The 16203-nt window shown below is 38.9% G+C and overlaps 1 protein-coding gene across 7 annotated transcripts in view; it reads right to left on the bottom strand.

Annotated features, from left to right (window-relative positions):
- The window catches only part of stxbp5l (syntaxin binding protein 5L), a 118756-nt gene that overhangs the window by 25792 nt on the left and 76761 nt on the right, over positions 1 to 16203 (bottom strand). For all 7 annotated transcript variants that reach the window (XM_046403390.1, XM_046403391.1, XM_046403392.1 and 4 more), the window contains 11 exons: positions 13848 to 13923; positions 13543 to 13697; positions 13309 to 13381; positions 12185 to 12332; positions 11671 to 11738; positions 11166 to 11206; positions 10067 to 10281; positions 9521 to 9726; positions 8780 to 8905; positions 5847 to 5998; positions 1869 to 1934 (listed from right to left, as the gene is read on the bottom strand). In XM_046403390.1, coding sequence (XP_046259346.1) covers positions 1869 to 1934; positions 5847 to 5998; positions 8780 to 8905; positions 9521 to 9726; positions 10067 to 10281; positions 11166 to 11206; positions 11671 to 11738; positions 12185 to 12332; positions 13309 to 13381; positions 13543 to 13697; positions 13848 to 13923 — 1326 coding nt within the window. The remainder of the gene's footprint in view (positions 1 to 1868; positions 1935 to 5846; positions 5999 to 8779; positions 8906 to 9520; positions 9727 to 10066; positions 10282 to 11165; positions 11207 to 11670; positions 11739 to 12184; positions 12333 to 13308; positions 13382 to 13542; positions 13698 to 13847; positions 13924 to 16203) is intronic.

Genomic DNA, 16203 nt, shown 5'->3' with positions numbered 1-16203 from the left:
GTCAAATTATTTTTTCAGAGCCACAAGTGCCTTAGTGCTGGCAAACGTCCCAACACATCAGGCTAATTGAATATTTGCAAACAATAGCACCTCTCTGACAGCCCACCATTCACACACTCCTCAGCATAAATGTATGAATGAATCACCAGCAAATGATCAGTGGCCTACCCTTTGTTGTGAGAAAGACAATGCACCTCTGTTTAGCTCAAAGAGATAATATTTTGAGTTTTCAAAAATCATTCAGTTCCCCCTTAGGATTACATTTTCCCAGAATTTGTCTTACTGAATTGCAAAGAGTTTCAAAATTTCAAATTGTTCTCCTTCTGTTGGCAGGTTTAACAGACTGGGTGCTATTTCTGGATATTCAAAAAGATACTGATGAAATGTTCTTAAATGTTCTGTAATTTTCTCTGAAAATTATTTGAAAACTAAAAACTGGCTATGAAGACAAACATGAGACAGAAATCGTTTAGGCCTGTGTTGGTGAAGATATTGAAATGGGCTCCTCTAATCTAGCTGTCTTATGAATAACTGCTTGGAAACTAAATCCCAATAAAGAAGAAAGAGGCTTGTCTTAAAGGGACACTTTACCCCAAAATCAAAAATGATATATTTTGTCTTCTAAAGTGCTATTTATCCATCTAGATTATTTTGGTGGAAGTTGCAGAGTTATTAAAGGGCGTTATTAATGTTTACATCACACATCATCCATGAGCTGATGCATGTTTGGTGATATAGCACATTTCAGAAGTAAGAAAACAGTTTTAACATGAAACTGCTCATAACAAGGTCTATGGATTAGCATAAGTAACAGGGTCATCATTTCCATTATCCATTATATTCGGGAGAAGGCAGATATCTCTACAGCTCTAATCTTCACAACCTGGCAACACATACCAAAACAATCAAGATGGATAAATGGCTCTACAGGTGAGAGGAAAAATAAGCATTTTTGATTCGGGGTGAACTGTCCCTTTAAGCACAGGTTTAAACACTTACACGCATTCTCCATTTGATTTTTAGCTTAATTTGCTGAGATAGTGTTTTCCCACAACAAATACAAAAGCACCTGATGGGAAATGTTCTCATCTCTCTCTCTCACCATTGAGCATTTCTGTTTCTTTGCTGTCATAAACAAACTCTCTTTTCATCTACCCTGTCTCCACCCACACAGACTTCATACTATGAAAAATCCTGTTGTTTAAACTCTGATCTATGGAGGCCAACCTTTACTCAGTACCCATAAACCTATTATGTTATCTTCTGATCTATGACATTCATCACCTCGAATCTCATATTGCAGCTTATCTCTCGCATTCCCACCATCATATCTACCATCATGACACATTATTGGGCCTGCTCTTTCTCACCATGGCAACATTGCGTTTTCTTTATACTTTACTCTCTCCCTGTCTCCTAAAATCAGGCTATTTTATGCCATCCCAGGTCCCTCAAAACTGTGGTAGGATGTATCACTCAGTCCAAGATAAGAAAAAGAAGAAGAGCTGGACAAACAAGTTTGAGAGGCATAAAGAAAGAGGTAGACCAAATGAAAAGCGTAGTCTTTCCTTACCTTTGTGTAAACACACGTTACACAACATTGGAATAAAGGAAAATCAAAATGCATCAGATAGGCCACAGAGGGCCCTTGCACTTTTTCAAAACTCTGAAGGTGTTATGTCCATAGTACAACATCAAACATGAGTCAAAGCTACCATTCTGGTCAGGTGATGATGCTCTGGTGCAGGCTCAGGTGTCCACGGGCCTGCATACTGTGGGTAAAGCTCATGTTTAAAGACAACTGTATCACAGTGCCAATCACAAAAAATGCACTTGGCAGTGCGTGTGTGTGTGTGTCAGCAGGTTACCTGATGTGGGCGACTTGCTTCTTTCCATGTCAATGGACTGCTGGTTGTCAGAGAGTTCAGTAAGGCCTGCCGAAGCCAATGGCAGCCAGGAGGGAGAAAAAGCATTGTATATTCCGTCAGATTATTCTAACCTTGTTAGTCAAACAGTGATGTCAGCCACGCAGAGCCCCACGAAGAGCTTAAGGGTGCAGCTTATCAACAATTTTGGGTTTGCAATCTCTGATAAACCTGCATAATCAATCAAAGTGCTTTATTATTATTTGACATTATGGGTATCAAGGTCTTGTAAATAAACGTAACTAATATTTGACATTTGATGTTTACATTTTCTTTGTTTTCCCTTCATTTTGTCTTTCGGGTGCAGAGTGGCTGAATCCTGATGTGATCTGCACTACAGACTGTTCGATGCATATAAACCTTTATTTTGAATTTAAAATGCGACCACAGGTTGTGTGTAGTGCAAATCACATGATACAATAAAAATACAAAACAGAACAAACACAAACTTGATCAGGATCTGATCACATGCACCAAGCACAAGCCAGAAAGAGAAGTCATACCTATTCCCTTTTTAAAAACCAAATGCCGACATCTGTAATTCTTTTTCACTTTAGTCCTCACTACAACTGTGGGGTGTTTAAGCTCTGTTCATTATGGCTTCATTAATAGCTTCACTGGGTCGTCACAGTTAAAAAAAAAAAAATAAAAAAAAAATTGATTAAATTTCTCTTAAGTTAAAGTTTCCAGCAAAACTTCTTAATGCACATTTCCCTTCATGGTTTTACAAATGATTGAAGACTTTAAAAAGGGACTCTGATTAAACCTTTATTGTAGTATGAAATTAAGAATTCCTTTGTAATCATCAACTAATGGCGTACATTTTAGTTTCTCTCAGCCCAGTGGATGAACAAGGCTTTATTCACCCCACTAACTATGCGTCAGTTAAAATATACATCACATCGATCATATAATATTTATAGCTGCCCTTACTTAACAGATTCAGAGGAGTGGCGCCCTTTCTGCAAAGGACATACTGATGGACATGACTGGAATAGAACAGGCGTGCTTTCTATGGCAAAGTACTGAAACAACCACTTTCATTCCAATCATCTCTTTGAACTGTCCCTTTGCTTAAAGACCACTTTGTCCTTTTTCTAGTCCCTATGGCAAATATCCCTTCAAACCCTGTTGTTCTAGTGCGTTCTGGCCAAACACCCACGAAATCCCACCCCCCCCCCCCCCCACCTCCCGCACACAAACACAGAGTCCCCCAGCCTTTGGCAAGGCTCGACTTACTCTGATAGGATGTACGGATCCTTTTCTTTGAATCTGAATAAAAGTTAGACAGGCCACGCATGCAAAACTCTGTCAGGCAGGCCCACATGCCCACATCAGCAGCCACAGAGTCACCAAAAGGTGGGAGGAGGAGGAGGAGGGAAGGAAGGAAGGAAGGAAGAAAGGATGAAGGGCCAGAATAAAGAGTTAAAATTGTAGGCAGAGATTGAAGGCAGGGAGAGATGACAGAGGACAGGATGGTGGGAAAGAAAGAGGTGGAAGAGAGAAGTGTAAACAGAGTGGGACAGAAGGAAAGGAGGCAAAAGAAAGTAACAACATAAGGAGGTGGAAAACAATGTGAATGGCAAAGTAACGGAGGCAGGATTGATGGGAGAGGAAAAGAAGAAATTTTAGGATTGAGGGATGGGAGGGGAGGGGAAGAACAAGGAGGGAAGGGGAGAGAAAGAACACACAGGCTTAGAGTTGAAAAGAAAGTGAGAGCAAGCAGCAACTGAGTTAGTGTCATGGAAGGACAGAAAATATACACCCCTCTGTGCTGCAAATCCCAGAGAGACTGATGTGATTGGTCATTTATACAAGAGGTAAACTACTGTGTTAGCAGGCAACATATCAGTACTCTCAAAGCAGGATAATATATAAATCTCTTTTTGCATTTACATCGCATTTTGTTTGATACTTTTGTCATGGGCCTACTGTCCTAACAGGCGGGTATTAATAACACATCACACTATACTTAGATAAACACACCTAAATGGTCAATAATTAGGCATTATTTTATGAAATGAATACTCTAACTTTGATTTGACATATATATACATATATACAGGTACACGTATGTGTGGGGACAACAGCTAAAAATGTTGTGGAAAGGACGGAAAAATATCCTCTATAGAGATGAAATGCAACAAAAACAGAAGAGGCCAGCAGCTTAAAGATTTGGCCTTTGGATAGTGTTTTTACAGTTCAGCCTTCAGTGTTCTCTGAAGTCCAGCAGAGCAAGTGCTCGACACCAGAAGGCTACCACCTGGGGTACAGAAAAAGGGCACAGTTTCCCATTTTTTATTTCCCTTTCAATCACCAAATTGATTTTAAAGACCCAACACAGAACGACTTTTACAAAAGAGGAAGTTGAGAACAAAAAGTGTTGTGGTAGTCAATGAAAGCACTTATGCTACAGCAAAAGAGTTGGTTCTAAAGCCCAAATCTATCCCTCCATCTACCTTCATATTCTCCTTCACACAAGTCCTGAATACGTAAAGCACTTTCTGCTACACTTGTGGGAGTTATGTAATAAGGAAGCTCATTATATTGGATTGCTTAAAGAACCTTAGACATCTAAAATATTAAACCACAGCAGCTGCTATGCCCTCAGATCCAGAGGTTAGAGTTGAGTAAAATACAAAAGGTGTTTTAGCAAATAATTTCTGGACGGTGGGGCTGAAAATCTTTACAGTAAGTAAGTGTAAAATAAGATTCTTCAGGGACCATCACCGGCCAAGATCAGAGGCGGAAAAAAGGGAGGCAGGGGTCAGGAAGAACAACAAGACCTCTGTGGCTTTTGACTAAAGATTTATGCTCAAGCAGGACTAAAAACAAAAAGGACAGAGAAATCAAACGACAACATGCATAATAACGTCCACGTGGAATGACACGCAGCCTGTTAACATGCACTTCATGTCACAGTGCAGATCAGTGACAGGCATACTGAGATGGACACATGTTTTTGTTTTTGTGTGTTATTGAGCGAGAGCAAAAGAACAAAGAGAGGAGAGAAATAAGATTGGACTGATACAATTTGACTGCTGATAAAGCTTATGGTGTATATATTGTCTGTTTTTAATTTCGATTTATTTAATTTCAAATTTTTCCAAATACTTAAATGTTTTGATGCTTACCAGAAATATTTATTTCTACAATGCTGTCTTGCAGAGTGTAATATCACTGTGTCTGTTATATCTTACAGCCAGTGATGTAAGCATTATTTAGATCCTCTACTTAAGTAAAAGCAGCAATGCTACAAAAAATAATTCATTGCAAGAAATGTCATGCATGTATTATGAAAAATACTTAAATTACACAACATGTGCATTCATACCAGTAGAAACATTAAATAGCAATATTTTTATATATTGTGTGTAACTCAAATGTGTTCTTGAAGTATTTTCTCCAGGAGCAAATGTTTTAGTTCCCTTCCAAAATAGGATAACAGTGTGAATAATAATAATAAATGATATAATAATATAAATAATGATATAAATCATAATAGTATGTCATCCTTGTGTGAATAAATGGTCCCTAATGTTTAAGGGAAGCTAATTAAAAGACTCTGATCAGGTCAAGGATTTGATATTGATCAATTATACCAGAAATATAATTAAACCATGTGCATCATTGATGTAGATTATTCATGAAAGATCGGTCAGATTTAACTCATAAATCAGTCTAACCTCAGAAAGAAGAGCGTATGCAAAGGAAGGTGAAGAAGAAAGAAGAAACAGGAAGAAGAAAAACCAGCAGAGACAGAGGGAGGACAGGAGAACAGAGAACAGATGACAGTCCAGGTGTAATTTCTGACACTTCATGGTGGGACTGTGTGAGAGTCATTTATGTACATGCATGTGTGTGTGGCAAGATTCTTAATGTATGTGTGTATGTGTATATGTGTGTGTGTGTGCGCGCTACCTGAGGTGGACTGTCTGTTCCTGCGGGGGGAGCGGGTGAGACGCTGGTAGGGGTCGGCGGCTCCATACAGATCCAGTGTTGACATACACAACACGATGGTTTTCTGCAAGTAGTCCACCACCGCTATGCCGTTACAGTTCCCAAACGCCAATCTGGACGTGACACAGCAAAGAGGCACGTGCACATGTGCGCACACACACACACACACACGTATATTTACATGGAGGAGAAAGATTATTATTCAGCTGAGACACTTACACTGTTGGCAGATTTATTTCACCAGGTTATTCTCTCTGACGCTGAAGGTCAAACAATGTCGAATTACGTGTGACATTTTGGTATGATTACTGTCAACAAAAGTCTGTCTTTATCTCACACAACTATTGCTACATTCTTACATATAAAAAGCAGATTTCCCATAAGCCCCGCTGCCACCTGCTACCCACTGGCTGCTTTAGAGCCTCCAGCTTAAACTCACTGGCAGTCATTTTTCTCTTTGTCTTTGTATGAAAGATGTTGATCAAGCACAGAACAGAATTAGACAATATTCACAACAAATGACTCAATTCAGCGACCAGGGAAAGAAGAAAATAAGTGAGTGCGTCAAATACATATATGTCAGTCAAACTGGCTGCAGACCATACCATTACTGCTCTCCCATAACCTTCAGACGTCTGGCTTCAGATCGTGACAACAGAAACCACAGTATTGTCAAAGAAAAGAATTGTTTCAAAGATCTCTTTGTCACATACTCTGTGTAAACAACATTTTTGATACCACAAACATAATGACACTTTTGAAAACATTTCACTCAGAATACATTAGAGAGACAAAATCCTTTCCAAGCCTTGCAGTACAGGCGACAAGTTAAACACAGCTCGGCCGTCACAACACCGCAAATCTAACAGCAAAAGAGACATTACTCGGAAACCACAACATTCATGGGTCAAATTTAAGGCACCACAACTGGAGAAAATGGCAGTTAAGAGTCCTGTCATCAGTGCTATCGTCGTCATAAATAGCTACTTTAAACAAGCTACTTTTTGCTCGCAATTTCAGAATTGTACTAAAGGAATTGCCTCAGTTGAATGCAAGCAGCACTACTATCTTCATTAATTTGACATGTGTAGCCAGTTAAACTCATGCTGTCATGCATTATGCAAATGACCGGAGGAGACAGCCTTGTACATTCATGGTGACTTAAATAATGTTTAAAGACACATGATGTGACAGCGATTTATCACTGTTGAAATTTTTCGCTTACTGCCTTTGTGTAATGTGTTGTGTGTGATTCTGCTTACAATGTAATGCTGTACTGATAGAACCTCAACAGATGTCAATGATGCACAACTATTACGTTCTCCTTGCACCAGCAACCGTTACTGTGATGCAAGTACAGCATATATTATAATTAAGTATAAAGAAACATCAAATATTTTATTTTTCTTGTGTGCGAGTCTAAATGTTAGCGTATGTGTGTCTGTGAGTGTGTGTCAAGCGTTTCATAAGTGCAGAGGGAGGAAGTGAAAAGAATAAAACAAAATAAATCAATTTCTGCAATTCAATTCAAGCCGTGAGCAGCTTTAGAGAAGAGAGGGAAATGACTGCCCTGCCTTGACCCACAGAGGGCTTTTCAAAAAGAGTGGTGATTTTATTGGTTTTTTGCTACTGAATGTCTATTCACAGCAAAACCATACAAGTGGTCTTAAAACACTCCAGGGCTCAGGAAGTAATTCAAAATGTTTTAGTAAATTTGAAAGTAAAATGTATAAACAATGATGACCCAGACTCAAGTCAGCATCACATACTTTACCAAGTATTAAAATTGATCTATCCAGAACAAATAAATAAATAAATGAAAAAAAATACTGAAAGGAGGCAGAAGACGGCAGGCAAAAATGATGGCATTTTCACTCGTGGCATTCGTACAGACTCAGACTTTAAAGATCTGACCGCAGGCCCACAAACAGTCTAGATTAAAGCCCAAATGCTGGACATTTCTGGCTTATAAATATATAGATAAATATATTAAATATATAAACAGAAACATTTGAACATCACCTGAAGTTATCTCTATATCACACTTACACACACTCACATGACAGACTGGCCTATCCAACCTTCCATCTCCATGTATCACACTGCTACAGCCGTTGACAACTGGTATTTACTGGCCATCACCCCACCCTTCATTCACTGTATTTAGTGTTACAGCCATTTTTTTCTGACTGGCTGGCACATTTTAAAATGTGTATGTCAGGATGCCTCTAACCCTGTTGCAGCTGAAATATTGTTCTCTAGCTTGTGCTTGGGGATATATTAACTGCAGGCAATAACCAGTACCAACCCTTACCATGTGGGATTAAAGGTAATACAAACTTAATATTTTCCCATCTACTTTATCCATTATATCTGTGTGCCAGAAAGAGCTTATTGTGATTTATCATTTGCTAAGTGTTTGCTAAACTACTAATATTACTGTATTATCTGCTTCATATTGCTAAGTGCTGGTGGTAGCTTCGATTCATTGGTCTGCAACCACAGCGCTATTATAAGACATTTAACTATGTTTATAATACTCCAGAAAAAAATAAAAGCCTCAGCCCATGCAGACACAGCTGCAGACACAGATACACACAGATGGCTCAGTAGAACTATACATACACACAATCACAAGCATGTTGTGTGCTCTTTAGAGTCATCCTTAGCTATGGTTGTGATGTATGTCAGCCATCATAATCTTTTTCTCGTTCCTAATCAATTTGTACAAACTCCTCTTAACTATAACAGGGACTGCTGTCCTGAGACATGGATATGGAATCAGCACTGTGGATTAATTATGGATAAATGCCTTCTACATAGTCTTAATCTAGACAGACAAATGGACAGTCAAACAGATGAATAGGTACACTGCCATGCATTTGGAGACTTACAGGCCATAGGCAGAGTTGATGTCCAGGCTGGTGATCTGTTGTGGAGGTTCTCCATCTACCCATAGGAGCTGAATGACCAGCTCTGCCTGGTAGCCAGGAGGGACCCGAACCATCCGGTCTTTCACCCTGAAACATAAAGACAAGTTTCGGGTGCTGCATAATTTACTTAAAGTTCTTAGTAAGAAAGAGGCAAACAAACATCTTTCCAAGTATCTTTAACTAATAACTGTAGTTATGCAGTTAAAACTGCACACAAATCTGTCACAGCTGCACATGTGCAATCATACATATCTAAAATGGCGTAGGGTATTACACATGGCAAGGACATTAGACGAGTCAAACATGGTGGTGTGTCATGTGTTGTTGCCTTTCATAGGCTAACCACAGCACTTAGTTTGAATCTAGGGAACAAATACCTGATTGTTCCGGATTTACAAATAATTGCATTCTGTTTTTATTCAGGTTTTACACAATGTGCCCGCTTTTCGTAATTTATCACACTGACTATTAATTTATTTTCCCAGTGTTTCCCTGTCCCAAGTGAAACTGCATTTGATACAAATATTCAGTTTGGCTAAAATGACACTTGAAAGACGGTCTTCATCACTAACTATTTGTTTTGAAGTTTTAATGTTTTAAAAAGTAATTTCTGGCACACTGCAAGAACAAAAGATTTGTTAAAACATATATTTGTTGTTCCATCTTGCAGAGAATCCACGGTTTATTTTGAGAAAATCTTACTTAAGGCAGGGGACGCTGTCTTTGACACCCTCAGGGGTCCCACTGCTGGGGCTGGCTGGGTGTTGGTGGTGGTGTTGATGGTGGTGTTGGTGGTGGTGGTGAGGCTGCGGTGAATGGGAGCCGGGCTCTGAGAAGCAGGGATTGTTTTCATTCTCGGAGGGAGAGATGACATCTTCCGACTCACACTGTAGACGCACTTCTAGTGACTGAGGATTACACGGACAGAAAAGTACGGATTAATCATAATCACCAACTGGTCACTTATCCACTGAACAGGTGTTATGCAGATGCAGGTTTCTGGTAATACTGGATGAACTGTGATAAAGTATAAGCAGAATTTACGTTAGATCTTCCTCTAAAAAAAAAAAAAAAAAAAAAAAAAAAAAAAAAACAACCCACACATGGCTCTTTGCGTAACACATTTTCAAAAGACACTCAAGATTTCAGAGTAGCAGTTTGCAAGAATAACACTGTTACTTGCACTCCTAATAACACACCAAATTATCAGGATGTCACTCAGCGTAATCTGACTGTAATCTCACTCACCACTATCTGAGTGTTGGCATCATATTTGCTGAAGCGGTACAGGATTATGTGGGCTGAAATGCCAACCACGCAGAAGATGCGACTCTGGGGGCACCAGCTGACCATCTGAATAGCAAAGGGATCCTCCTCCACCAATTCAGCTGCCCGGCCTTCACCTGGCTTTGGCTTCTCAAACACTTTGGAGGTCTTCAGCTTGTACAACATCTGAAGTGTGACTGGTTAGAAAAATTGTTATTTTGGTGAAAATATTGTAAATGCACAGTATACTGTAAAGGCCAAAATGCAAACACTGAGAAAAGTGTACCATCGACATCACAGTGGTGAAAGCACCTACGCATTGCAGGAATATGTCACCCAGTGCAATGATAGAGTGAGACTGTAGCGTTTGATGGCAGTGGACAGTGGTTATCAGAAAACAATGCTATTTTCTATGGATACATACACCCTCATAGTTGGTGCACAGTTAACTTTAAAGGTATGTTGATCAAAGGGGGCTGGACTTGAGTCAATGATAGCAAAAATCTATATTAAGTCAATTTCAGTTATACAGATCAAAATCACAAATCACATTGACTGAGAAGGCCTTACAGTCTTCATGACACCCCTCTGTCCAAAGACCTTTGCAATATAATGATAAGAAATACCAAGAAACCAAGAAGAATTATAGAATATAAGGACACATTATTATCACAGAAAGTTAGCATATGAGCTAACTGACACGGAAGGATCTTGCAGCTTTAGGCTGCTGTTGTTAGTTTGCAATCTGAGGGTATGAGACTGACATGATGTTAATGTCATCCACAGCCCACAAGTCAAATATTACAAATACTGTTTGTTACAAAACATTTTGAGACAAAGCATTGGGTTTTTAGCATGCAACCATCTGTAAATGTGACGACGGGGCATTTGCCTAAACTGTTATGGAGCATCTCATATCACAATGGTGCTATTAATTTGCTGCAAGTTTAGAGCCCAACACAGAATTCATGAAAAATAGGTGTTTACTCAAGCATGTAGTGTAACAAAAGCCAGAGCTAAGCAAAATGTATCACTTGAGTATCTTATGATGAAGACAGAAATGCTTAGAAAGTGGACTTACTTGCAGATGCATCCCAAAACTTAATTGATCCGTCGGCATGTCTGATAGATAGATAGACAGACAGATTAATGCTTAGCTAGTATGTGGATAAGTATGCTGAAATTACAGCTGAAAAGTGTAGCTGAATCCCTTGAGTCCAGAATTTAAGCATTTGTAGGTGTGCTACAGGGAAAATATCTCCTCATGTTGGCCTCATCTCATCTGCCGCTGATATCAGTACATGTTGCTTTAAAGCGAACACCACCCTGTGTGCATGCTTCAAAACAAATTAACATCTCTGTCAAGCCCTTACAATGCAGTACAGTCCCAAGGCTGTGCTGTCTTGGGTAGGCACAGACTCAAATCGAACTTAAAAATCACATATCACCACAAAATATGAATAGCAGCCATCTGGTGCTGTCATGGTATGTGTGAGGACATGCATATAATAGTAGATTTCCTTTTAAGGGTGATGGCTTTGATGTTGAATTTAAACGATATATTACTGTGAGTATTTCTGACTTACCCTGTGATGATTATCTCTGGGTAGGTGTGGGAGCCTAATGTCCACGTTCCTCCACTGATCGGCCACTCCTGACAGGATCACAGAGCGTGTTGATTATAATGAAGACACAATCACTTCATCTTGTGTTTTTCCTCCCACTGTGCTCTCTCCATAAGATTTCATTTTATGACGCAAATCATGTCATCACCAAATAAGAAACTAGGCTGATCAAAATTACTCATATGTTAATAACCCATAATTTGCTTCAGGTTCACAGAAGCAATTATTTTGAAAGGATGATTTTTTTTTCCTTAATTCTGAAGATCATTAACATTACAGTTGGTGACCTTGACAGACTAGAAATAAATATATTTCCTATAAAAGTGTCAAAAGAGTGGGATGCACAGGCATATCGTTATACAAGCACCTTTTTAACTCTTCATCTATTAAGAACGAATGAAAATAATCACTTTACTTAAAGCAAAAACCTTACCAACAGAGGACATTCCTCCCTCATATTTTCCCTACATGCTACCTTTTGGCTGTAGCCGGTCTTCTTGTGTTTAGCTCCTATAGAGTAGAGGATGGGGATAATATCGGGCGGACACTCTGCAAAATAGGCTGTGCAGGTAACCGGAGACTCGTGGATGTCCATGGGGTAAGGGTTCTCAAAGACAGGGAAGCTGCAAGGCACATGCATATAATAAGCAACTGTAAGACTAGAATAAAGTATTAAATGAAATCATTATTAAACAACATTTGATATGATCAATAACAAGAGTTAAAGTCACATACATTTTCTAGATTTTAAGATTGTGGTGAAAAACCTGAATGAATGAAAAATGAATTCACAAATTAAAATCACTAAAATATATGATAACTTGGAAACTCCCTTCTTCGTCTATACTCTTCCTTAAGGGCATCATGGCATACATAATCAGATTTAATGTGCCAGGTGTGCTACAGCAACAACTTTAGGAATGCATTACAAATACAAATTATTTCTTGAGTAATAAATAATTACTCAATAATCAGTAAATTGTGTGAGAGTGAGGATACATGCTGTGTTTCAGCTATCAAATTTACTTTACTTTACTTTACATGACTTATTTATAATGGACAATTTAAACACAATTAAAAGTGAATCAATGAGCAGACAGAATCAACAAAGACAATCTGGACAAATTAAAAACTACATTAAGCCTTACCAGGAGATATTTATATCTAACGGCTTTAATTAGGTTACCTATTTAGCTAAGTGACCCGATTCATATTCTTCACACTGTAGGCTTAATTTATAGAGTTTTGTTATTTAAATGTTTTCCCTGGTCATAAACGCTAATCTGCCAAAACTGCCTCATGTCACTTCTCACCTTCACTTTTATTTTCATTCCCATTCAATATATTGATAACAAGGTCATTTAACTGGAGTGGCAACATTTTCACCCTGAGAGCAGAGCGACTTGAAAGGTCAACATCTTGCATCTACAGATTCAAGTGACTCTGGTAAGTTTGGTTACTCTTTCACTTTGTTAGGTGAGTCAACACCGGATGATATCATCTGATGTGAAAACTTGACATGATGGTGGGACTCTTATACCGCCATCAGTCACATGAAGCTTAGCTGCTGGAAGGGTTGTTTGCATATCTGAAACATACTTGCTCTGCGTCAGATCCACCACAATTAAATCCTTCTCCAAAAGCACCACCACTGCGTAAGGCTCCTGGACCTCTGTAAGATACAAAGCCAAACTGAAGATGATAATCTCATGCTCATATTTACATTAGTGACAACCACGCATGTAAATAGAATTGTGTTTTCAGGACAAACACACAAGAAAATATGCAGAAAATATGTGACATAGGTTTTGTCTGTATCTGTTCCGCACTCACCGTTGTTGTAAGGAGTCTCGCAGAGGGCCATAAACTCTACAATAGGATAGTCCATCTCTAGCACAGTGATGGCCTTGCCGTGCATGATCGTTAACGTGTGCCGTCGTCCTGCCTTGTCATATGAAAGACCCCCAGAGAAGATAATAAAAGGCTCGCTGTTGTGGAGGAAGAACAGGACTTCAGGAAGACTTGGTCTGTATCAATGCCGTTTGATGAAACTGAGCAGCCACGCAATTAAATAAATGACAGAGTGTAGGATCAAATGAAAGAATCTGGATCTGAACATTTGTTTAAGAAGCACACACCTGTTCCTCGAAGTCTTGTACTCTACTTTGAGTATGGGTTTACACGACTCCTTTCTCCCATCCTTCTGTATCTTTCCTGAATTAGAGGAAACAGAAAAAGAACAGACAACATTTCAAAACAATTCCACAATTTCTATAAACAGCTAGGATTTCTAAACTGCAAGGCTTTCAATGCTCCTGCATTTACAAAATGGAAGACAGCGATTTCAAATATCACCCTCCTGTCAAAATAAATAATAAATGTCAACAAATGAACAAATACAAAGCTTGTCTTGATCGAGCGAATAACGCACCTACGCCGCATCATCTGTCATCCATATATGGACTGCAGTGAGAGCTTCAATGCATTCTTTATTTCTCAGAAAGGAAAAAGTGGATGTGAAAAAGCATTTTTAACCTAATTTTTCACTAAATGCAAACATTTTGGCTCTGTGATTAAAACACGACTGCATGCGGTTTTGCTTAATATGTTTTGGAGGAAAAATGATTTCAGCACGAAATCCATCAGAGAGCAGTCAGGGTGGCTTGGTGGGTGTACAAATCACAGGACTCTGACTCTGGAGTCTGCATCCCACACACTGTGAAGGCTGCTAAGACATTTGATTGAGACTGTGGAAAGATCATCTTATTGGTTAAATACTCATTAAGTCTCGTAATTTAAATTAGGTTTTAGACATAGCAATCATGTTTAAGTTGCCTGAAAGGGAAAAAAATCTAAAACAAAACATGCTAATACCAAACCTTTTGCGGATATGTTGACAATACATTTTCAGAGTTGAAAAGCCTACAAATATGTTTGATGTAAAAATGCTTGTCATAATGAAATACGATCTTTGCAGCGTTGCATTTCCTACATTTAACTCCATATACTTTATGTACATGTTATTTCTGATTATTGACATTAGTGACAGTGTTACTTGTTACTTATCATCACTGAACAGGCCCAAAATTAAAAGATTACAACACACACTGAAATGTCAAGGCAGGCAATGATAGAAACAAAGGCTGTGCAAAGACTGACTAAACTAACTAAACAGGCCACAGCGTGGGTGAGCGTGAGTTTCTGCTTTACATGCAGGTCAAATGCACAAAGCCTTAAACAAAAGTGGACTTTTAGATTTATAATACAAGTCATTCCATTAATTGCTCGGTTCTTACACATTTGACAGAAAAGTCACATGAAACCTAAAATCCTCATCTTCTTTATGTTGTCAGTGGTAAATCAAGACTTTTTCACTTTCTGTGCTCCCTGACTGTCACATCTGACTCTGTTTTTGTCATCATGTTTTTTTCAAATGTCTCTGTTCAGTCAGCTGTCCTTGCTCTTAAAAGAAATGTCTCTGTTCCCTTCTCTGCTCTCTCCACCTTGTGTGCCCTGTTGCCTTGCACCCATCACTCTCCTCATTCTTCCCATCAGGTTATAGAACAGTCTCAGTATCAGCTCAACCAACTGCTTGTTCATTTATCTCTCAAAGACACACGGAAACTCATACCTCGATTGCAGTGGTCCAATATCGACCCCAAAGGCGAGTCCACATTAACCTGCTATAAATGCACCATAAATTTGCCTGGGGTAACAAAATTGCTGCCGGATATTTAACCACTCAGGCTTTTCATTTACAACAAAACATATTCAACAGATGTCTTAACAGGGCAGAGAAGATAACATACATTCATTATCTCATCTGGTTACACTGAGGATAAAAAAAACAACATCTGCCTACACATATATGATAGATATTCTCTAATCTAATCTAAATTTAAATGGTAACAAGCGTCCTGATACATGAGAGTGGATGATTGCTAAGGTTAATAGCTTTGCTGTGGCATTATCAGTGTTGTTAGGGGTAACATAATTGTTATACGTTGTCGGCAGACAGCTCCTACAGCAGGTTCTTCCCAAAATGGACGGCAGACCTCCAGTCTTCATTTAGCTCACAGCATGACATCCGAGCATAACAAATAGCACAGCCAGTGACAGCAGCATCCAGCAAGCAAAGCAGCGAGCTGAGCTGGATCTGGTGCTGTGATGATCGACTTACGCTGTCCTGCCAGAATCAGCTCATTTATCTATTTTGTAACAGAATAATTTAGTTTAATTACTACTAGAACAGATGGAGACAGTTTCATTCCCAGCAGATGACATGTTTATTGTTCACTCCTGTTTTTCATAGTCACAGTTCATCTCTATTCCTTTTCAGCTCCCTCTGTCCTCTTCCCTCTCTTTCTTTTCACCCACATCCTGCTTAATATCAAATATGTGAAAAATATCTGGGACATAAAATGTCTGTGGTATTTAGCCACGTCCTAAGGCCTTGTGCCTAACATTCATCACCCATGTTCTTTACTCTTCCCT

This window comes from Scatophagus argus, chromosome 11 (genome assembly GCF_020382885.2).
Source record: "Scatophagus argus isolate fScaArg1 chromosome 11, fScaArg1.pri, whole genome shotgun sequence".
Taxonomy (NCBI): Eukaryota; Metazoa; Chordata; class Actinopteri; family Scatophagidae; genus Scatophagus; species Scatophagus argus.
This window is presented reverse-complemented; position numbering and strand designations above follow the sequence as displayed.